The 23000-nt window shown below is 36.1% G+C and overlaps 2 protein-coding genes across 4 annotated transcripts in view; both read right to left on the reverse strand.

The window, feature by feature from the left end:
- Positions 1–244: 244 nt before the first annotated feature.
- On the reverse strand, positions 245–7088 carry ApepP (Aminopeptidase P). The gene is made up of 3 exons (XM_023156915.2): positions 6656–7088; positions 4607–5668; positions 245–866 (listed from the first exon to the last, which is right to left on the reverse strand). Exons 1-3 carry the CDS (start codon positions 6963–6965, stop codon positions 391–393), a joined length of 1848 nt encoding a protein of 615 aa, XP_023012683.2. The 5' UTR covers positions 6966–7088; the 3' UTR covers positions 245–390.
- A 2075-nt stretch (positions 7089–9163) lies between these two features.
- LOC111502769 (growth factor receptor-bound protein 14) overlaps positions 9164–23000 on the reverse strand; it is a 339060-nt gene continuing 325223 nt past the window's right edge. For all 3 annotated transcript variants that reach the window (XM_074174853.1, XM_074174852.1, XM_074174851.1), the window contains exons 9-10: positions 21700–21986; positions 9164–12213 (exon numbers count right to left, since the gene is read on the reverse strand). In XM_074174853.1, the coding sequence (XP_074030954.1) occupies positions 11910–12213; positions 21700–21986 (591 nt within the window). In that variant the 3' untranslated portion in view covers positions 9164–11909. The remainder of the gene's footprint in view (positions 12214–21699; positions 21987–23000) is intronic.

Below are 23000 nucleotides of genomic sequence, written 5' to 3' on the forward strand. Positions count from 1 at the left end.
TACTTCTTTGCATGATCTACACATTGTATAGAGTTTTTTTTTAATTGATTTGTTCCTTCTTTTCTTTGGTATAGTCCCAGTTTTTTTTTGTATGAAAATAGAAGTAGACAGCTACAATCCTTCTTTCCCAAAAATGACTTATACTTGTTTTTTAATGTTGAATAACAGCAGATTTCCAACACACCAATACTGAATTTCTTTGAGGTCATTACAAATGCTTTTTCACTCAAAATGAAACACAATGTGAAAACAAAATCTTCTATAAATTTTGACATAATAAAATAACACTGTATTCATATATTTTATATCTTTAGAGCAAATCTAAAAAGTACTGATAAATATTTGAATGCCATCAACGGCATATAACAATTTTATCACGATTGAATCAACTCATCTGGACAGGGGCTGTGTTTCCCTAATCAACCATTCCAAAGCTTCTGTTTGTCCTTGCTGCTCCAATATCGGCCCAACAATATTTCTACACTTCTGGTGATATTCATTCAAACATTTGATCTCGGCATCTGTTAGCATATCAATCACTATGAGCTTGTTCATTTTGGGAACCAAAGTTATCGTGTTGAATGTCAAGTATCCACGATTGTTGAAGTTATGAGGTGGCTGGGCTTCCACAACTTCAATAATGTCTTCTATGCGCAATCCAAATTCTCCGTCCTGATAGTATCCGGGTTCGTTGGAAATGAACATTCCAGGCTCGAGCCCAGGATCTTCGTTTACTTGCCTCCAAGAGATAGCCATTGGTCCCTCGTGCACATTAAGGTAAGAGCCTATACCGTGACCAGTGCCATGGACATAATCCAGTCCGACCTCCCATAGGAATTCTCTAGCGAACGAATCAAGGTAATTACCTGAAAATGTCAACCGTTAGTAACAAGATTCTACCGTCACCAAAATGGAGTAAACTCATTGAATAAGTTTCTTGTCAAGTCCCAAACGAAATGTTTCGCATCGATTCATTTTATTGTCAATTGGGTCTTACTTTACGTTTGTATATTGACTCGTTCAAAATTGCATAGTGAGAAATTCGATAACTATCCAATCTGTCGATTTCAATCGGTTTTTAGAAAACTCAAAACTACAGACTCAGGTATTCTCAAAGAAGAATTCCGATCTCTTCGTCGATCCATCAAAACAAAAATCAACTTAGCATACAGAGAATATGAAAATAAATCTGAAAGGGCAATCGAAGGAGATCCTACCAATTTCTGGTCGTACATTCAAAATAAGAAAGGTACATCAAAAATTCCTAGTATTCTATTCTGGGACGATGTTGAATACAACAATACCCCCGAAATCGTTAAAGCATTCCCACAATTTTTTGAAAGTTCATATTCTCCACCCCAACAATCATACGAGCACACGAATTTTACCTCAAACAATCCTATCATTTCTTTAAAACATTTTTCACTAATTGAAATCTGCAATTCTCCCAACAAACTAAAACCAAAACTCACAAGCGGGGATGATAACGTACCTAGCTTTTTCCTTAAAGATTGTGCACACCTTCTAGCCATACCATTACATTCAATCTTCAATCTAGCCCTGAGTACAGGATACTTTCCTAACAAATGGAAAATAACAAAAATTTGCCCAATTTCAAAGCTGGTGCCATAAAAAAAAATCCAAAACTATCGACCTATAACCTTGTTATCAAACTTTGCAAAGGCTTTTGAAATGTGCTTGTACAACAGAATCTTTCCTGAATTTCAAGAATTTAATTTCAAACAATCAACACGGTTTCTTTGGCAAAAGATCAACTATAAATAACTTAATGTGCTTCACACAATCAGTAAGTAATGCACTTAATAATAACCTACAAGTAGATACTGTCTACACAGATTTCTCGAAGGCGTTTGACAAGTTGGATCATAACATTCTTATCAATAAACTTCACCAATATGGATTCGACTCCCAACTCTTAAACCTTTTCTGCTCATACTTAACTAAACGTATCCTATTCATAGATTATAGGGGTCACAAGTCGTTCCAATTTATTGCAAACAGTGGTGCCCCTCAAGGAAGCAATTTATCACCTCTTTTATTCTCACTCTTCATTAATGACATAGGAAATAATCTCTCTAGCAATTTCTTACTCTTTGCAGATGATTTGAAAATCTTTCGGCCCCTTACGTCACAGGAGGACTGCTTAATCTTACAAAAAGTCCTTGACTTTTTGTACATTTGGTGTACCGAAAATAATCTTTCCCTCAATACAAACAAATGTAAATACTCAAAATACACCCTGTAACATAATGTTATTTCTCATGATTACTGCATAAATAACACACCTCTTCAAATAAGCACTCATCAAAGGGATCTTGGTGTCACATTTGACCCTAAACTGAGTTTCTCCATTCACTATGACACAATAACATGCTCAGCCAAACGGATGCTAGGGCTCATTTATCGTAACTGTAAGAACTTTTGTAGCAGAGACAGTTTTTCAACTCTTTTCAATGCATACGTGAAATCTCGGCTGGAATATGCCTCCCTTATATGGTCACCCATATACAATGTCCACATGAACAAATTCAAGTCTATATAAGAGGCTAGAAGGAGTTTACCCTGAACAAGGCATCGACAACAGAATACAACTGAATTTTTAAATCTGGTGACAAAAATCAAGTTAAAAACTACAGGCCAATAAGTATTATGAATACATTGGCTAAAATTTTCGAAACAATCATTTTAACTTTAAATTTTCAGAACAACAACACGGTTTTCTCCCAGATCGATCTACAGCTACGAACCTTTTTTTATTCACTCAATCTGCTGCTGAAGCTATTAATAAAAAGGAGCAACTTGATTCAATTATGACTGATTGTGCAAAGGCATTTGATAAAGTTTATCATAACATAATATTAAAGAAACTTGGTGATTTTGGATTTTCTGAGGCAGCTCTGCAATTTATAAAATCTTATTTGCTTGACAGATATCAGCAAGTCAGGGTGGGCAGTCATTATCTGACAGGTTTTCTGTAACATCTGGGGTGCCACAGGGTAGCAAATGGGCCCACTTCTTTTCATAATTTTCATCAATGACCTAGCTCACTGCATTTTACACTCATTTTGCCTTATATTCGCAGATGATTTTAAGCTGTTTAAGCTAATAGCGTGCCTAGAAGACTGCATGAAATTGCAGGAAGATCTTGATTCGGTTTGCAAGTGGTTTGAAAGTAACAAAATGTTCTTAAATATCGATAAGTGCTCAGTTATAACATTCACAAGGAAAATTAACTATATTTCTGCTTCTTACAAAGTAGAAAATGTTCCACTTATGCGTAAGTCTGAGTGTAAGGACTTAGGTGTTTATTTTCAAAGTAACCTCAAATTCAACACTCACTATGAATATATTGTCAACAAAGCCTATAAGATTCTTGGTTTTGTTATTAGAAATACAAAAAACTTTAGAGATGTTGGGTGTATTGTAAAGTTATTTAATGCTCTAGTTAGACCTCATCTTGAGTATCTTCTGTTATTTGGTCACCACAGGGAGAGACCAACGCAGATTTGATTGAAAAAGTTCAAAAAAGATTTCTTAGATATCTTTATGTCAAAATTTATGGCTGCTATCCCATTATGGTGTCTTACAGAAGCATGCTCAAGGAATTTAACATTGTTACTTTACAGAGCAGACGTGCATTACAGGATGTTCTTTTTGTATACTATATAATTAATAATGTAAAGTACAAGGGATCATATCTGGTCAACTATGTAAAATTGTTGGTGCCTAAGGTAAACCTGCGTAGACAGGACAAGAGAATATTCTTTATCGGCCTTTCTGATAACTCGCCAATCACCCGTATGCTAAATCATTGCAACATTTTAACTGAAAATAGCACCGTGGATCTTTTTACTAAAACAAATGCCAAAGAGATAAGGGCCTACTTTTTCTCACAGCCGGATTAATTTCTAGGTATTGGGTAACTTAATTTATAGGTACTTGTATACATTTCACTATCCGAACTACTCTCCCACTTCAACTTTCATGTCCCAAGAATCAATTCTAGAAATGAACTGACTTTTTATCTACCAAATTCTAGAACAAACATATTACTCAAGTCATCAGTTGTTGCAATGAGCAAACTTTACAATCAACTCTGTGAAAATCTCGACATTTATTATGAACCTATTGGTCAAGTTAAGAACCACATTAAGAAACTTTTACACTCTAGTCAAAGTACATGACCCCAAATTGAAAGTTATTCTACCATGTGAGCTCATTACTACTACTGTATTACTGCTGAATTATGTTTTTTTGTAATATACTTGAACTATGTTTTCCACCTAATTTTTTGTTTAACTCTCCTAAATGTTTACTTTATTTTGTTTTTTGTTTACTCGCTTCAGGTGTTTCTAGTTGATAAATTAGTATTGTATTCATGTATATGTGTATGTATGTATGTATGTATGTGTATTGTGTGTATATAGGCAGATATAAAACTGTAACATGCTTGTTAATAATATTAATATGTCATGTTATTGGGATTTATTCCTGTTTAGACATTAAACAATTTTTGTTTATATTATGTGATATATATATACCATATCTAAAAAAGTTACTGAAAAGTATGAAGTAAAATTCTCACCTCTAATTTTAGATGGAAAAATCCTTGTTCCCAATTTGAGTTGGCCTTTCAGAACCCTAGTGTAGCACTCCATTTCGAATGGAGTGGGATTTCCAAAATGCAAAGTTCTTGTAACATCAGTGGTACCGTCAAGAAACTGAGCACCCGAATCACACAGATACATCTGGTCAGGAGTTATCTGTGCATCAGTACTTTCGTTTGGAGTGTAGTGGATTATGGCCCCATGTGGTCCGACCGAGCTTATGGTAGGAAAACTGGGGCCAACAAAATCTTTTTGCATTTTCCTGAACTCCAGTAGTTTTTGGGAACCTGAGATCTCGGTTATTTTGGAAGTTCTGACGATCTTCTCTAGCCAGGAGAAGTAGCAACATAACGCTACCGCATCTTTGATATGTGCATTACGCATTCCTTTAATTTCAACTTCATTTTTAACGCCTTTCATATAGCAAACTGGAGTGATATCTGTCAGCAACAGGTGTTTGCTAGGTATTAAACTAGTCAGAGCAAAACTTGCGAACTCCGAGAACCAAATGTAGCCTTCTACTTTATTTGACAACTGTTTCAGGTATTCTTCAATCTGATCATATTTTTCTATGTGGAATACATCGCCAGCTTCGGAAATCAAGTGGTCTCTCACACTATCTGTGGCCTGTTTCTCGTTCAAAAATACCTTGAAAGAATTTTCAGATATTATGACATAGGAAAAGAAGACAGGATTGTATGCAATATCGGATCCTCGCAAATTCAAGAACCAAGCTATTTCGTCGAGAGCTGTGAGAACCAAGTGTTCTACATACTTCTCCTTCATTTTTTCGTTGACTTCTTTCAGCTTTCGTCCTACAGATTTGCCGCTGTAATTGAGAGGCAGAGGTATTACTGGATTTGTTGGTCGAGAGGGTCGGTTGGCCCATAATAGGTCTACTAAATTGACAGAAATTGGTACTAGTTTATGTCCAGCTAACTCCAATTTATTTTGCAGTGGAGTATAGTCACGAAGGGGATAAACCTTCGGGTCGACTCCTATTTTGGAACCTCTGGGTAAATTTTTAGCCAACCAATCTCCTGAAACAAAAATGTTATATGAAGTATTAAGCTGCATTTACTAAAAGTATTTTTAAAAACAGAAAAAACAAATTAGGCACATTTTGAATCATTAGAATATTTCTCTGGTGCAATTCAACATTATTATTTATTCTCCTTGGCTCAACAATTAAGAGAACATATTTTCAAATATCAGTTAGATACAACATGCATCATTTGATTTCATATGCGGCAACTATTTGATTAGTCACAAGAGATTATTGTAATGTTTCTAAAACATGGTTTTTATCACTTGAACAATTGAAATAAGTTTGTTGAGCTCTTATATGAACAATTTATAAAATTTATTTGAGCAGCAGACGTTCGTGACATTCCATCATATTTATTTTTTGAACAAATAATGAATGTATCTTCAGAGTCTACGATTGTTTGCATTTCTCTACATCGGACCCACCTACTTTTCCTCTGAGGACTTCTTATTATGATTTGTGGTTCATGATGTGAGACTAGTGGAATACATTTTCAGTTTGTATCTGAAAAAAATATGTGGATCATCCATAGTTTTTCTCTAATATTTGTTTCTTCTTTACATTTCTTTTTAATTATGAAATCATATTTTCAACAGAACATGCATGCCCAATTAAAATAATTTAAACTGTGGATCTCATATGATGCACCTAACAAAAGGCTGATATCAAACTTCACTTTTGAACATAAAATCTCATACAATTGTTGCCTTATGTTCAATCAACCCTCAAAACAAATCACATGAAACATGTTTGATTATCTTATCTCTTTCATTATCTATTGAAATGGATGAATTGAACAAGTTCAAATACAAAGTACTTATCATTTGTCCAACTCACAATGGAAAGATCACCTTTTGACAACGAAAAAAAAAGTAACACAAAGTTTGGAATAAGTTCCAATGATGATAAAAAAAACTCTTGAACCAGAGTAAAGTATCAAGTAACTCACAATAACATGCACAAACAAATTATCACTTACCTTGCGATGGGGTACTAGGCAATCCTTCTTTCATGAGAGTCCAATTTGAATCAAGCTGTTGACTAGCTTGTAAAAAGTATCTCCCATCAGTCCACAAAAAAGCATCTTTTTCAGTTATGATCGCTGTTCCGGCTGAACCATCAAAACCTGAGATGAATGCCCTGAACATATCACATTCTGATAGATATTCACTATTGTGGGCATCCTTAGATGGCACTATGTAGGCACTTAAAGGCTCCGACACATATTTGCTGTTTTGCATGAAACCTCGTAACTGTTTCAAAAGTTGTGTTGTATTTTTCGAGACCATAATGATAGTTCTTCAGTCGACAGCTGTGTCAACACTGTCTACTATTGAACTGGAATTCTATAATCTGATATTAGAAAAAATTCAAATTTTTTATGATAACATTTCAAAAGAAACACCAACATGTGACATTTGTCATTTGTCACATTTGACATTTCTCTATTAGACTTCATTACGGTGTTGCCAAAAATAACCGCTTTCTCGTCATAACATAGAGGACTTCTTTTGGAATATATATAAAAAGGGTATTATTGAGTGTCTATGATTAAATTCAAAAGGGGAAGATTATTTGGAACAGCACTCAAGAAAAATAGATGGCAAACCACAAGAATACAGCACAAACGAACAAAGTCAGTAACAGGAGCCTGCCGCACTTTTGTGATTCTAGTTAGGAGACCTAGAATTTCTAGGATATCCTAACATTACCACGGAGGCAGCTACAGCCAATAGCCAGAAACACGTGTCCGCGGATTGCCATCAATTTTTCATCTTATAGTCTATTTAGCCTAATAGTGCCCATATGGAAATATAAGACCCAAATATATTTCTATTTCCTTTTTTATCAGTTTTGTCCAAAGTGTTACTCGCGACTTTTCTTTTGTACTTTCTGAAAAAAAATGCTATCAGGATAGTTTCCAGTTTGTAGAACTATCTAACCCGTGTTAGGAATCACACGTTGAAAAGTAAGACCTCGTTAGTCCTTAGCTCGCACAAGTTTCGACTTCTGAGGGTTGTCGTTCGTAGGGGTGCGACAGCTGGTTAACGAAAAAACAGATTTTAAACAGATCACTTCTAGGAAATTGTCATCTGAGGGTAAATTAAAGTAATCCTTCGGTTCATTTCCTAAAACAATAAGAAAATCTATTGAAAGGGAAATATTTAAAGTAATTGTAAGGTTTAACTAATGATTATCTCTGTTTCGTGAATGGTAACTTTTCAAAACTATCATCTACTGCGTCTACATATGACTGCATTTGCAGGAGCTTGAGCAGTATTTCTTTTTGGTTGAAGTGTTTGAATTATTGTAGTTGTATGTTGCAAGTTCTAAATTATCACACACAAGAAACTCTTTTCACGTTTCTTCCGTAGTACCATGTTCATTTTATTTTTTGTGTTTGAATTATTGAAGTTGTTACTGGTGTTGCAAGATTTGAATTATCATACACAAGAAACTCTTTTGAAGTTTCTTCTGCGGTGTTCATTTTATTTTTTTGGTCAGTGATGTATTAGTAATAGGTTACTTGAAATTGTATATTATGAATAAAATAAACTTTATTATTATTATTATCCAAAATACCAGGAGTATCATCGTTAAGTATTGACGAATCTAATTCTGAGTCATTATTGTCACTAGAACTACCAGGCTCAGCATCTGATTCCTCAAAGTCTGGCGATCATCAATATCTTTCGATTGAAGCAAATACGTCTCACATATAGTACGGGGGTATACTTGAAGACTGGCTGTAAATCAAATTAGAACGATTCGGCCAGTCTCAACTCACCAACACTGTAGGTTATTGGACTGACACATATCAGAAAACAACTACTCCCCTAGCTGCTTCGCAGAAGCAATTCCTGCATATGCTGTTGGTGATACAGCTGCTGGAATCGTTTTCCATATATTGCGATAGGGCATACTTGTAGACCGGTTTCGGGTTATATGGCCTGTCTTCAGTGCAAGGTAGTGTCCCTCATCAAGTTGAAGTCGATGATTTCCCATAATTAAATATCGAATTAGTTTCAGAGTATCATTCCTCAAACTAGGCTGAAGTGAACGATAAACAACATATTTGTCAACACGTTAGTTATGGATTTTCATCAAGTATCGGCCAATTCCATCATATGACTAGAACAAATTGTACTTTTAGATAATTTGATTGAGCAAATACGGTTCTAATTCTTCGTGTTTCAAAAGAACTTGGCGTTGATATGTTTTTTTGACTAATTTAGGTCCTTCCACCCCTGAAGGTCCTGCCTCAGTATCACACTTCGCAAAATTGAACGACACCAATTTTCAACTAATTCGATATGTATATGAGAGGCTGAAAAAAGCTGGTCATACTCTAGCGAAGGTTGATAATATGCTATAAGCTAGACTGTAGTGGATGTCGAAAGACAGAAGCGGGGAATGTCTTTCAACGCAGTCCGCAGCGGACGTGTCAAAGGAGAAGTGATTTGGAACAGAGTAACAATAAACAAGATCATCAAATATAAATTTACTTTGTCATCGAACTATCAACTACAATACAAAAAATGTGATTTGTTATATAGAAAAATGGGTATGAGAAGTTAAGTTATGCAAGACTATAGATGTGATGGTTTGTTTGTCTAGTAACATTCGTCTATAATATTCAAAAGTATTATGTTCTAACAGTAATATGCATGTCTCTAAATAAACCGATACTTCTCTTAAAACTAAAATACAGTTATTGCAGTGTTAAAATTAAATGACAAGATAATGGATAAATGTACAAAAATGTCATGAATATAAATAATGAATATACTGTCAATAATAGTTCCAATGCAACATAAATTCGATAATTCAGTTCCTGTTGATCTCGGTGTATTTGGAAGAACTCCTCCAAAAAATCTGATCGTGAAAACACCTCCAAGAGCTATTTTGTTGAATATTCAGTCGTTTAGGTACCTAAATTAATTGATTGCCTTTTTGTATCTATATACATATCACAAATTTGCCAAGTACTCATTATTTGTGACTCCAAATCAGAAGATGAATCAGTCCTTGAACAACTTGGAAATAAATCACTTCAATAATCGCATAATGCGACAAAAAATTTTGTTCACTATATCTAAAATGATATCTAGCTAAATTTTCATGAAAATCACTGTTTCTTAAATATTTCACTATCAAAGTATAGGATTTCTTTGTTAAATTTGACCATCGTAGCAACAATAAATGATGAATTATTGCCTAAATTGCGTTTGCCAGAAATTATTTACAAAACATATTCCGAACCTTCTTCCCTGAAATACTTTACGAAAAAAGGTGTCTGCTCTTTTCTGTAGGTCAATATTTGAAAAAAATTCGACTCTCAGGAAGGTGACACGAAAAAATGGCTTCAATACACATCTGAGAAGTTGAAAAAATAAATTATTATGAAATATATCTCAATTATGAATTGAAAGTTGAATTTTTATCAATACAGTAACTTCTAAATAAAAGTAGGAGGCAAGTTTTTGTAAGAATTTTCAAGGTTTATAAAAAAGTTTTGCATGGTGTTTGTATCATACCCTCGATAGTTTAAGAAATAGTTCTATTTTGAAAAGCAACACCTCTAAAAAAAATTTGGAACTTTTTTGCAGAAAGTTTGCTCAGTTGTCATATGATGGTATTTTAATATATTTCTTTTTATGTTACCTATGAGTCCTATGATTTGCATGTTGTTTAATATTGGATACTTCGAATGAGAAAAGACAAGACACCGTTTTTGTGAGAAAAAAAATCAAAAAAGTAATATTTTTTTGAAAAATTACGGACTGCATTCACTTTGCGATCTTTGTGAAGTTGTTCAACATGTTCAAACGATCTCAACAATATGAATTTGGCACGAAAATCATCATGAAAATATTTGAAATGAATGTTGTATCAGGAACTAACGTAACAGTTTTACAAAAATACTGGTTCAATATCAGACAAAATAAACACACTTAAATATCACATCTACTTGGATTTTCCTTAATTTAATTGTTACATTTACAGATATATTGCTCTTACTATTAGATGTGTTTTTGGTTTCGATATCCGTATAATCATTGAAATATTTATTAAAATCAATATCTTTTTTGAAGTCTTTTTTGGAGCAGCAGAACTTGCATGATGTCGACACTTCTACTAAAGTAATTCAACAACGCTGACTTAGTTTAAGTAATATTTGCATTGTATGTGTGAGAGCTGTTGGCAGTGCTGAATTCTCTGGATTTTCAAAGCAGTTTCGCTTTATATAACTTGATTTGCATATAGATAAATGTTTTCCTAAGTCCATCAAGTCCGCAACTCCAAAAAACTACAAAAAACTAAATACAATCCGCCATAATCGAATAAGTCTTTTCGTTGACTACATTTATATAAAAAAAACCAGATCAGTAAAGATGTGAGTGTAGTCAACAAGGAAACAAATAATCATCACTGACTTAGAGGTATGGCGATTCAGTCAAATTTCACATATCTTTCTATTCCACTCGGCCATTACATACATTACTAAACGCTTCCAGTTCTCATTTTCACATAAAGCCACAGCCTTTATCTATCAATTATTTTCAAAAAACTAATGATCGTCTAACTATCAAACCCTGTATATCAATGAGATTTAATACTGAAATGATGTGTTGACATTTTAATTTTGAATTTTTTGGGAGTTTGAAAAACTTATAATTATCACTGGTGCAACATATTCATTTACTTCAAGAACTTACAACACCCAATGAGTCCAATCTGTAGATTGATTTTTTCCCCAAGAATTTTATCTGTTGACAGTCAACTCAAAAGTACTGGAAAGAGTAAAAGACCCCCCTGAAATTGAGATAATCTCTAGAAGTGGTTTTCTCAATGCATTACTATATCTATTGGAGTGGATAATCAAGGTTTTCAGCTATTCGACAAAGAAGTGTGGAGGTCCATTGTTTGCACAAACATTAAAAAGCTCTGTAACAGCATTGAAGGTTCAGCAACAGTGCCATATCAGTCTGTGCAAACAATGGTGCCAACACTAAACTACCAAAACGTTCAACATATATTAATTTCTTCCAATAATTTTTGTTAAAGATAACTATCACATATCATCAATATCCTAATGTGATGTTAACACTAATCAAATCTACACTTTATAATAGCATCAAATAAATTTTGCAAATGAAAGAAATCAAAATGACTCATTACAATAAAAAACACTGTCAATTTGATAAATGTCAATTCGAAAATACGTAGCTCTAGTTGCTGCTTCCCGAAGACGCACTAGTGTTGTGCCCTGCATCTGGTTGCTTTTCGACATCCATCAGGAAGGTTACATAATGCGTCAGCCTTGTTGGCAGACAACCGGCGTTCAGCTGATAGAACTCGACTAGTTGCAAAAGATCATAGAATTTTGTTGCTCCGTTGTCTATGGAGAAGACGGCTCTGTCTCGGAGCGGATCCAAAATCGGATTGACTTGTGCGTGGATGACTTTACCACCACATTTGTAGGTTATCACATACGAACCTGGATTGGAACGACTATCACGGACCAGGAAAACTCTGAAACAAGAACGAATAATGAGATTTTGTTGAAACATATAGAGTTTAATGACATGATCAAGTCCAAGAAGTACCCTAATACAGCTGAGGACTTTCTAATAATGGTAATCTTTATTTGAAATAGAAAACCAACATCGAAACATTTTTAAACATATTCGCAATGATAATAAAAACTATTAGGTAGGACAGAACACAAGCACTACAGGAAAATCCTTAAGATGCTATCAGAGCGGTGCCTGTGTGAAAGCAGGAATTCACATTGGATTTGAATAACAGGAGATTAAATCCATTTGTAAAAAGGTTCTCAGGAAGTGTATTCCACATAAACGCAGTTCTCCAGACGGAAGAGTTCTTAAACAGTGAAAATCGGGGTGTACTGAGGTAAACCTCAAAAGGATAAGCAGCCACAGTCCGTTGCGTATTTCTGATATGTACCGCTCTTATAATAATAATAATAACGTTTATTGTGCAAAAACAAATTTTATACACAAAGGGAAAAGGGTTAGCCGGAGGCTATCTTCCACCCGTCCCATAATTAGGAAAAACAAAATAAGCATACAATAAAGACTGGTCAGTCGGTAGCCAAGCGGTTCGGCGTGGGTGCTTTGTTCACTCACTCGAATTGACTGCCGTGTTGGTTGGTGGTTCAAGCCCTAGTCTGAACGATCTATCTTCACTTGCTACCGTCCAACCTGTGTTAGGAATCACACGTTAAAAGGTAAGACCTCGTTAATCCTTAGCTCGCACAAGTTTCGACTTCTGAGGGTTGTCGTTCGTAGGGGTGCGACAGCTGGTTAACGGAAAAACAGATTTTAAACAGACAGATTTTTTTTTATAAGTAACAGTTACAATAGACACAAAAATAATATAAATAAACTATTATGGAGGTAATATAAAAGATTACAATCATTTTTGAACATCTAAGAAATGAATTTTCAAAGTTTTTTGAATTGATATATAGTGTTAGGAATCACACGTTAAAAGGTAAGACCTCGTTAATCCTTAGCTCGCACAAGTTTCGACTTCTGAGGGTTGTCGTTCGTAGGGGTGCGACAGCTGGTTAACGGAAAAACAGATTTTAAAAACAGATTTTTTTTTTAGACAAATGAATATACGGTAATAAATTATTTAGATACTTCGGTCCAAAGTGAGAAAAACATCCCTCAAATTTGGTGGTAACATGATATGGAATGATAAATTTATCTTTTCTTAAATTGATAGAATGATTATCAGACCGCTTACTAATTAATCTGAACAAGTAATTAGGAGTTTGGCTTTCCAATAGTTTATATAAGAATACAGATATGAGGTAACGAATTCTAAACTCAATATTCAGCTGATCTAATTTCAATAAATATGGAGTTACATGATCACGGTAGTTTATGCAGCACACAAATCTCATACAAGCATTTTGTATGCGTTGAAGTTTGTGTTTATTATAGTCTCTTGGTGGAATCAAATGTGCCAACTCCTCCCGTGAAAGTATCTATAGAAGAGAGACAAATCTCCAACCTTTCTTCGATGTTCCCGGCTATCAAGGTTGCTCGTGATGTTCGCGTCTCCAATCAGGCGGATGGCTCTTTTCTGAATGGAATCCATCACCTTCAGAGTATCAGTGTCATTGCTTTTCAAGTTTGAAAGCCGTAAATTTTTGGAATTTCTTCCTGACGTTTCGCTGTTCCAAAAAGTACCGAAATTTACAAGAAAATAGTACCCAAAATGTACCACGCTAGCCTAGGCATGGCACATGCGCATAAGTCATTTCAGACCAAATGCCAGTATTGCCAAACGTGTGATAATGTTATCCCTATAAATTCGGAAAATATATGGAGTAAAAAATTTGCTGGAAACTAGGAAATGTGCCTTAAGAGACAGATCGTAATCAGAACATTCGATAAAAATCTGTCTTTTTTGAATTGAAGGGGTTATATTTTTAGGAGTGATTAATTTTTTGGGAAAGAAAGTTTTTGGCTTTCTACTACTCCATCTGATACAAAAAAGGGGATGAGAGAATCTTCCAAAGAAAGGAAGGAAGTAATTAAATTGCTCTTTCACGATTGCAAATGTGTAAACTCATCAAAATAAGGCAATCCGCAACCTCAATAGGTACATATTATTTCTTTCAGTTCAGTTCCATCATTAATTTACTCACGAAAACAACTTTAAATTTATTGTTACGGTTCAATATCCAATATGATGTTTTTATTTCAATTAGTATATAAAGAATTGAAAAAAAAAAACCACGCAAAACTGCATTTCTTGTATGCATATTGTTTGAACATGATGCATATAAAAACAAAAATAAAAAAATAACATAGCTAATGTGGGAACGGTTCCTGTTTCTAACATTTCTTGACGCGACTATAAGAAGTTATTTGGTTTTTATTAATAATTCAATCCGATTTATCAGACTAAACAACTTAACCTCAATCCTTATCGATATTTACAAGACGCGAATGAGAAGATTTATTATCTATTATATGTAAAAAAAATGGTTGATCTGCTTAACTAACGAACACGGGTTGCAAGAATATCTCCTTGAACCTACAGTCGTGGGTAGCAATCAATCATGCAACAATGTATCAACTGTATTATTTATAAGATAGGCGTGGTAAATCATTATGGCTTTACAGATTGAACGTAATAGCATAGGAAGGATTGGGTAATTTATACGTAGGTACCTATTAGGTGGTTAAATTGTAAAAGAGTTCAATCTTCACGACATAAAGTATAGAGGGGTTCGAGAGTTTCAACAAGTTGTGCATGCTGCAGATTATATCTTCAAACAGTTAATAAAACGTTTCTAGTAACCTATTATCTTGGCAGGAGGAACCAGGAGATAGGCAGTTTTCATTCATTTATTGTATTTTTGAAAGCTTTCGCACTCTCGTGTATAAAATTTAGTTTCACCTATCAATCTCTCCTCTGTTGATCATGGATCCCAATGAACTAACAGAGCTTCCGAATCTAATAATAATCAGGATGCATTCATTGACAAGGTAAGGTATATAAAGGGTTTTTCAATATGGACTTCCCAACTTAATGTAGGAGATGACGAGTAACCCTGGATCGGTTGAATGAGAACAGTCACAGCTAAGCATTCTTGGTGTCCACACGTGTGCCAGTATTGATAGTGATGGTTTCACGAAACGGGAATTGAAAAGATTGAAATCTGAATCGAAAAGATTGAAACAAAGGCAGGTTAAGTACACTCATCAAACAGGCGACGAGTTCCTTTGTTCGATCCGTCTCAACATGACTCAGTGGTGGAACAATGGCTTGGTATAGTCGATTATCTGGCTGCAAGATATGGTTGGGATGATGATTCAATAATACGGCTGATATCGGGGAGGTTGAGAGGCAACGCACGGCAGTGGTTCGACGAAAATGCCAAATATGACGCAAGTTGGGAAGAAGTAAAACGTTTAATGAAACTTCAATTCCGTAAGTCTGTTCCATTTTCTGATTTACTAAAAAGTGCTACCAATTATGAAATGAAACCTTAGGCGACTATTGTTTTCAAAAGTTGTCAAAATTAAAAGCACTCAATATGGCAATTTCTGATCAATATTTAGTCGATGCTGTAATAGGTGGTATAACAGATGAAAATTTGGCTCGTACTGTTAGATCAGCCCAGTATACTGATGCTAATTTGTTACCAATACCATGGGAGATATGCCATCTCAAATCACAGTACCTAGTGCTAGTTACCAAACTCCTTCATTTAATAGTCGTCCTGTTCATCAAGATCAAAATAGGAAAAATTCCAAAGGAGGTTTAACTTGTTTCAATTGTGGTATTTCGGGACATTAAACTAAAAATTGTAAAAAACCTCGTATTGTGTGTTCTAATTGTAAACGTTCAGGACATGTAGCTCACACTTGTCACGAAGCGGAAGATCTCAGAGAAAGTTATAGACGCTCGAGAACAGTTATGTCTCCAGATCATCTTAAGAAATGGATAAGTATACAAGGCAACCAAAAGTAAATTGAGCAAACGTTGCTCTGTAAGTAGAAAAGGTAAACGTTACCTTTTGTGAACGTCACCATTGAGCAAACGTTGCTCTGTAAGTAGAAAAGGTGAACGTTACCTTTGGTGAACGCACCATTGAGCAAACGTTGCTCTGTAAGTAAAGAAGGTAAACGTTACCTTTGGTGAACGTCACCATTGAGCAAATGTTACTATGTAAGTAGAAAAGGTAAACGTTACCTTTAGTGAACGTCACCATGGAGCAAACGTTGCCCTGTAAGTAGAAAAGGTGAACGTTACCTTTGGTGAACGCACCATTGAGCAAAGGTTGCTCTGTAAGTAAAGAAGGTAAACGTTACCTTTGGTGAACGTCACCATTGAGCAAATGTTACTATGTAAGTAGAAAAGGTAAACGTTACCTTTGGTGAACGTCACCATTGAGCAAACGTTGCTCTGTAAGTAAAGAAGGTAAACGTTACCTTTAGTGAACGTCACCATTGAGCAAACGTTGCCCTGTAAGTAAAGAAGGTAAACGTTACCTTTAGTGAATGTCACCATGGAGCAAACGTTGCCCTGTAAGTAGAAAAGGTGAACGTTACCTTTGGTGAACGCACCATTGAGCAAACGTTGCTCTGTAAGTAAAGAAGGTAAACGTTACCTTAGGTGAACGTCACCATTGAGCAAACGTTACTATGTAAGTAGAAAAAGTAAAAGTTACCTTTGGTTAACGTCACCATTGAGCAAAAGTTGCTCTGTAAGTAAAGAAGGTAAACGTTATCTTTAGTGAACGTCACATTGAGCAAACGTTGCTCTGTAAGTAGAAAAGGTAAACGTTACCTTTGGTGAACGCACCATTGAGCAAACGTTGCTCTGTAAGTAGAAGATTAATCTTCCTCTTTGAAGATGATCACTTGGTGATCGAAACACGTGTCGAGGTGTTAAAAATAACGATTTGATGTTGGGAAAAAACTCCAGTAATATTTAAATTCATCATGATTTATGCGCCAGTCTTGGACATTTAGACGTTTGGGATGAGAAGCCGTGGCGGGCATTTGAACGATGTTCAAATAAACGATGGTTTATACATTGTTTTATTCATGTGTATTCGCACATGTACATTTTTCAACCCTATAATGATGGTTCACTGTATATCATAATTTCAATATTTTTAAAAAACTTCATTGTTGACTGCATAAAGTTTCACCAGCTTTGTTAATAAGGATTTTTTGGATAATAAATCATGATTGATTGATTGACTGACTTGTGTCTGACTCTCACTACAGTTCATGTAATCAATATTGGAAATTTTCAAAGTACATTATTTACTGGCTATTTGCCTTAAGTGTTGTATTGTGCTCAGTAAATACAAACTGTTTCTGTTATCTTTTTCTGTCCTATTTTGTTAAATATACATATATTCAATATCTACTTGAAATTGTATATTATTCTATTGTTTATAGTTTTACATGACTAAGTAGCTAATATGTGTAATTTTGTTTGTTTGTTTTTTTTATTTAGATATTTTAACGAAGCTTTGTCAATAAGATATGCATCTTCAGACAATAAAGCATATTTTGACTCTGACTTTGTTATATTCCAAACATAATGGCATCAATAGGTCTTTCAAACGAATAAAAAATTTCGATACCTCGCATACACTTTGTTTTATTCAAATTCAAAGATAGAAAGTGCTTAATGAAAGCGTTAATGAAACACGATCAAGAAAATAAAGAGGTATATGCCATAGTCTCCATCCTTGAGTGACGCAATACGGCAATGATAATAAATCTATTGAAAACATTTCTCCCTCACCTGATGAAGGCAATTTGGTTAGCGAAACGCTCGTCGGTGACATCATTTTTGTTTCGGCGAGAAAAGTGTTTTTAATGAAAAAAAAACATGATCGAGAAGGATAATTTCGTTAGTTAACAAAAATTAATTTGCCTCTTACGAAAATTTCAGGTAGATACCTAAGTTCTGAACTGAAGGAGAAATGAGCGTTTGTCACTAGACTAGCAACTATTGGTTATGACTCGCGAAACTGAGCCGCACGTCTAATCAACCTTGGCGTATCACGCACCTGACCAACCATTGAAGGAATATAATCATTGTTACTAAGCCGCTTATTTTCGACATTTTAAGCCGACAGATTTCTACCTGCGATATTCAATTCAGCATTGATAAATTATAGGCAGTGGAAATGTTCCACATGATATTGACTATACTGATTTCTTGACCATATCAAATAACAACTTTCAGGCCCGGATTTGGAAGTTTGAAAACCTTGGGGATTAAACAGCGCCTGGAGTTTTGTATTCGACGTTTCGGCTCCCATTCTGGAGCCATTTTCAAGAATTTGATGTGACTTGACGCCGCACATACAGGTATTTTCACGATCTACGCGGCCAAAATTATTTTAATGCTTAATTGGTATCTAAACACTGTAAATAAACCAAAAACATTTTTATTTAGTTTTCACTATTATATTAAAAAAAAATTATAAACATAAAAAATAAATAATTCAAAGTTTCTTGACTTTCTTCGTTATTGTCGTTCGTCGTCATTCGTCGCTATCTGATTAATTTTCAGTTTGGTTGGATTCCGCAGATACAAACATGGCTAAGGTTTCGGATAAAAAGGTTTCTGCTTTCCTTTTTTTTTATAGTTCGCAGGATACTGAGCAGAGGATCTGAACTGAGAAGAAGGCGGTTGAAGAAATCCTGATTACACATTTCTCTAGAAAATTCCATTGCAATATCTTGGCAGTAACATCTAAAATGTTTGTTGCGAGACCAGCTGCTTCCTCCGAAAGCAGTTCGATTGGTTATAATGCCTTTTCAATAATGATTGCGCCATGGACTGAAATTTTGTGCAATGTTGGCGTCATAGAATGCCAATCCTATAGATCCACATAACTACGATGCCTTTTTATATTTAGTTGCTCGTGTTGGAGAACTAATAATATCTTGTTGTTGTTTTTTATCTTCTTTATCATGAGCTTTCGTCCACCTTTGTTTGATTTCTGATTTGAAATGGGCAAAACTGCGTTTCAAATTAACAATTTGGTCTTCATTGAAACGTTCACATGACAAAAGATGATCTTTTAGATATTTTAATTTGGCATCTAAATTAGACAAATTTTCGTTCTTCATGAGGTCAAACAAGTATTGTAGGGTCACAATCCTTACTCCTGATGCATCCTGTGAACTTAAAACAACCATAAACTGAAAAATGTATCTAGCCGGATATATCCACATGATTTTTATAGTATTTATAAGGAAAATGATCAAATAATAGCCTATATTGAAAATAATAGCCTGATCTACCCCGATACATCAACAAAAACACTAGCAAATGAAAAATATTGAAGAAAATCACAGTATGAAAACGGGTTTTTCATTTAGAAAAAAAATCATGTAGTTTGATAGTTGATCATAAATTTATTTATGTAATCTGTAAGTCTCTTACCTTGTCCATCAGAATCCATAACTTTTAATTCGTAAGAAGAACTTGATAACATAAAAATAACTTTGTGAGTTGAATATATAGGTGCGCCGAGAATAGATACGTACACAAGATGACACGGTCAACTTCCGACTGACCCTACCGGTGTGGGGTGCGCGCTAGCAGGTAGACAAACCTTGGACATTATTCTCGGGTTCGTAATCTATTTGTGGATCTCGATTTGCCTACTCCCCAGGTCTCGTCATGAGTTCTCTCTAGGGTCTCAATCTGCCTACTCCTTAGCTCGAACTCGAACTGAGGAGTATTCAATTCGTCAATGAGTATTCATTTTCATCAGCATAAAAATTGGGTGCTCGGGATTCGATGAAGTCGATAAAGGCGGTTTTGCCTGTTTGTGATTGGCGAAGGTTCTAACGGTGAGAAACTTATCGATGTGGTTGAAAGGGTGATAGTCTCATGGCGAGCAGTCTGTGGAGGATGGTGGGTAAGGATAACACTTCGACGCCCAATTCGTTCAATCTTCTATTGACCGGCTGCTACTGACTGAGGATCCACTTTTCATAACATGTGACGATCCGATCCAAAAAAGGATCGTTCTGGTGGTGCAAAAGCAGAGAAGAGACCTCGAAAAGTGACAATTGCTGTCGATCGTTCAAATCATGGGGCACCCACTTTTCGAGCTTCTTGTCCTTTCCAATACGATTTGAACCATCAACAACCACATGGTATCTAACGCCCAGTTTTTCCGTCATCCAATGCAACGTTTGTGATGTGTCAGTTTCCACCAGGGTCATCAAATACTTGCCCTGGATTACTGTAGCTCGACCACTTCGGGGCTCATCTTCGAGGCTGAAATCTCCACTACAAAATTTTGCAAACCAACGTCGAACAGTGCGTTTATCAACACCATCATTGCCAAACGCCTGGTAATATTTCGGAATGTTTTGGCAGCGATTCGGTTCAATCTGAATTCGTAGAGAAAAATTGACCGGAAAATCGCTCTACAATATCATATAGTAACAAGCTGAAAAGCTTGTGCCACCCCGCAGGTTATATATCACCCAAAGAGAGCATTCTAAAAAACCTTTGGGTGGGGCTACCTATCGGGCGCGTCTCCAGGTGGCGGGATAGGGGAACGGCCAGGGAACTGGAGGTCCTGTCCGGGAAGCTAATGTGGTCTTACGGACGGGGTCGCCGGACTCCTGGTCAGTGGTAGAAATAAGTAGGATGAGGAGAACTAAAACCCCCAAAAGCCTTTGCAAAACATGCCACCGTGGCCCAGCCTATTCAAGCTAAGGTGTAAGGAATCGCGCCGACATCTGAATTGCCGCAGGGTGATATGCGGTCACGAACGATCCCCTTGGGGAACTGGGCGAAACCTCATTGTGATCAGCGTACCTCTGGTAATGCGGGGCTCTGCCAGAGGTGGCCAACTCTTTCCTTGCTACTCTTGGGAACACACATGAATCAAACAACACAAAAACTGAAACAACAAAAACCAATCCCGAGGCTGGACAGAAGTGCTTACCTCAATCTAAGGCGGTGGTTGGGGATCAACAGAAATGTCCACCTCAATCTACCGCTAGGAATGAGGTAGGACGTAGATCATTTCCAACACCAAGGTTAGTTTCTACGGCGGCCACCAAGAGCTCCGCTTTGCACAAAGGCAAGGAACCGGCTGCCCCTGCAGGAAAGCTCCCTCTCTTGTGCACCTCCACGAAGTGAACTCCAAGAAGGTTGAAGAAGCCGCGCAAACAGTAATATCGCTGCACTTTCCAAAACCTTCGCGAATGCCACCGTGAGACACCTCAAGGTTGCCAAAGATAGTGTGTATTCGGCGAGTCTTGGTCTACACCTGCCAATATAAAGGAGATGACTAGGAGGACAACTTCTCGGAAAGATGTACAATGGGTCACATGTGGCCTAAGTTCGTGGGCTTACACTCACCCCCCCCCTACTCTACAGATACAGAAAATACCCCGCTGCATAATGGCTGAGTGATAACAGTCGAAAACGAACGGTTCACGGTTCTGAAAATAATCGAAGACTCACCCATCAACGCTTCCATGCTTGGCCACCAGCTCAGCCGCCTGGTCTCTGGGCAAGCCGCTGTGGAACCACGGCTGGGTAACGTGGATACCAGTATCGATGGAGTGTACGTAAGCGGTCTGGGTCTGGACGAGAGTGGAGGGAGCGGTCGTTCCCCTGATGGGTGCCCTCCAGCGTCGCTTCCACGAGTATCCTTCGGCGGCGGCGATGGCGGTCGCTTCCTGGGGATCCTCCACTATCCTCCCCACGGCGCCGGTGAAGTCCATGGCGACGCGGGACCGCACGGATTCCTGAAACAAGGATAGGAATATTTTGTATGAGGTTTGAATGTGGTACTAGGATAATTTTTGATTATGTTTTGTTTTCTTGGTTTGTTTCGAGGTTTCTCATATGAGCATTGCTCAGGAATTGTTGGATGACGTCAACGGCGATCCAGATTTGCTTAAAAGGGTCATAACTGGTAATGAATCATAGGTATATGGTTATTTCATCGAAACCGATGTATAGTCGATCCAATGGAAGAGCTCAGGAGGGCAATACATAATTTTTTCACCAAAAACAACACCGTAATCATGCCTCGGTCACCATATTCGCCAGATTTGGTCCCCTGCGACTATTTTCTGTTCCCAAGATTGAAGAGACCCATGAAAGGAAGGGAGAATAATTTTAAAGGGACAAAATAGAAATTGATGAATAAATGAATATTTGTTGAGAAAAAATAAAATTTGACTTATATTTTGAAAAGACCTTGTATAATTTGATGGAATCTTGAAACCGCAGATCTGTCAAAAATATTGTATTTGACAAGGTTTGTCAGAGTACCGATTTACGTTCATTTTAAACAGTCAAACCGGTCTGGAACATTCAAATGCTGTAAAGTAAAAATCTTTCAAAATGCGCAGCCTTCAACTTTTCAACGTTCATATGTATGGAGGAAAATAATTCATACAATTCAATATCGTGTTTTAGCTGATAAGTTTAGCGGTCGAAACAACTACTTAGTTGCTGTTTCAATACCGCAATGAATGAAGTGAAAACTGAATGAATAAAAGCGATTTCCTTGTCATTCAAGGTTCGTATGAAATTAGTTATTAGAAAAAAAACTTGTTCCTTTCGTGTAATTCTATGTTCGTGTGAAAGTAGTTAGTTCTTTCAAAAAAGAACATATATTTTTGAAGAATTTTTTGCAGTTATTTTCTTTCTCCCTTTCTTTGGAAATTTCTCACATTTTTTTTAATAATGGAAAGGCAAAACGCCCTTTCTCATAAAACGAATCCCCCCCAAAAATATCAACTTTTCAAGTC

This window comes from Leptinotarsa decemlineata, unplaced genomic scaffold (genome assembly GCF_025532065.1).
Source record: "Leptinotarsa decemlineata unplaced genomic scaffold, Ldec_3_MD MMD2_tig00000882_RagTag_RagTag, whole genome shotgun sequence".
NCBI lineage: Eukaryota > Metazoa > Arthropoda > Insecta > Coleoptera > Chrysomelidae > Leptinotarsa > Leptinotarsa decemlineata.

What these genes read in the sequence shown, in the direction of transcription:
- ApepP (XM_023156915.2), bottom strand. Translation starts at nt 6,965, where the DNA reads ATGGTCTCGAAAAATACAACACAACTTTTGAAACAGTTACGAGGTTTC. An exon ending in GCCTAGTACCCCATCGCAAG is followed by an intron (nt 5,669 to 6,655) that starts GTAAGTGATAAT and finishes TTTTTGTTTCAG; the next exon opens with GAGATTGGTTGGCTAAAAAT. An exon ending in TTTTCCATCTAAAATTAGAG is followed by an intron (nt 867 to 4,606) that starts GTGAGAATTTTA and finishes TGACATTTTCAG; the next exon opens with GTAATTACCTTGATTCGTTC.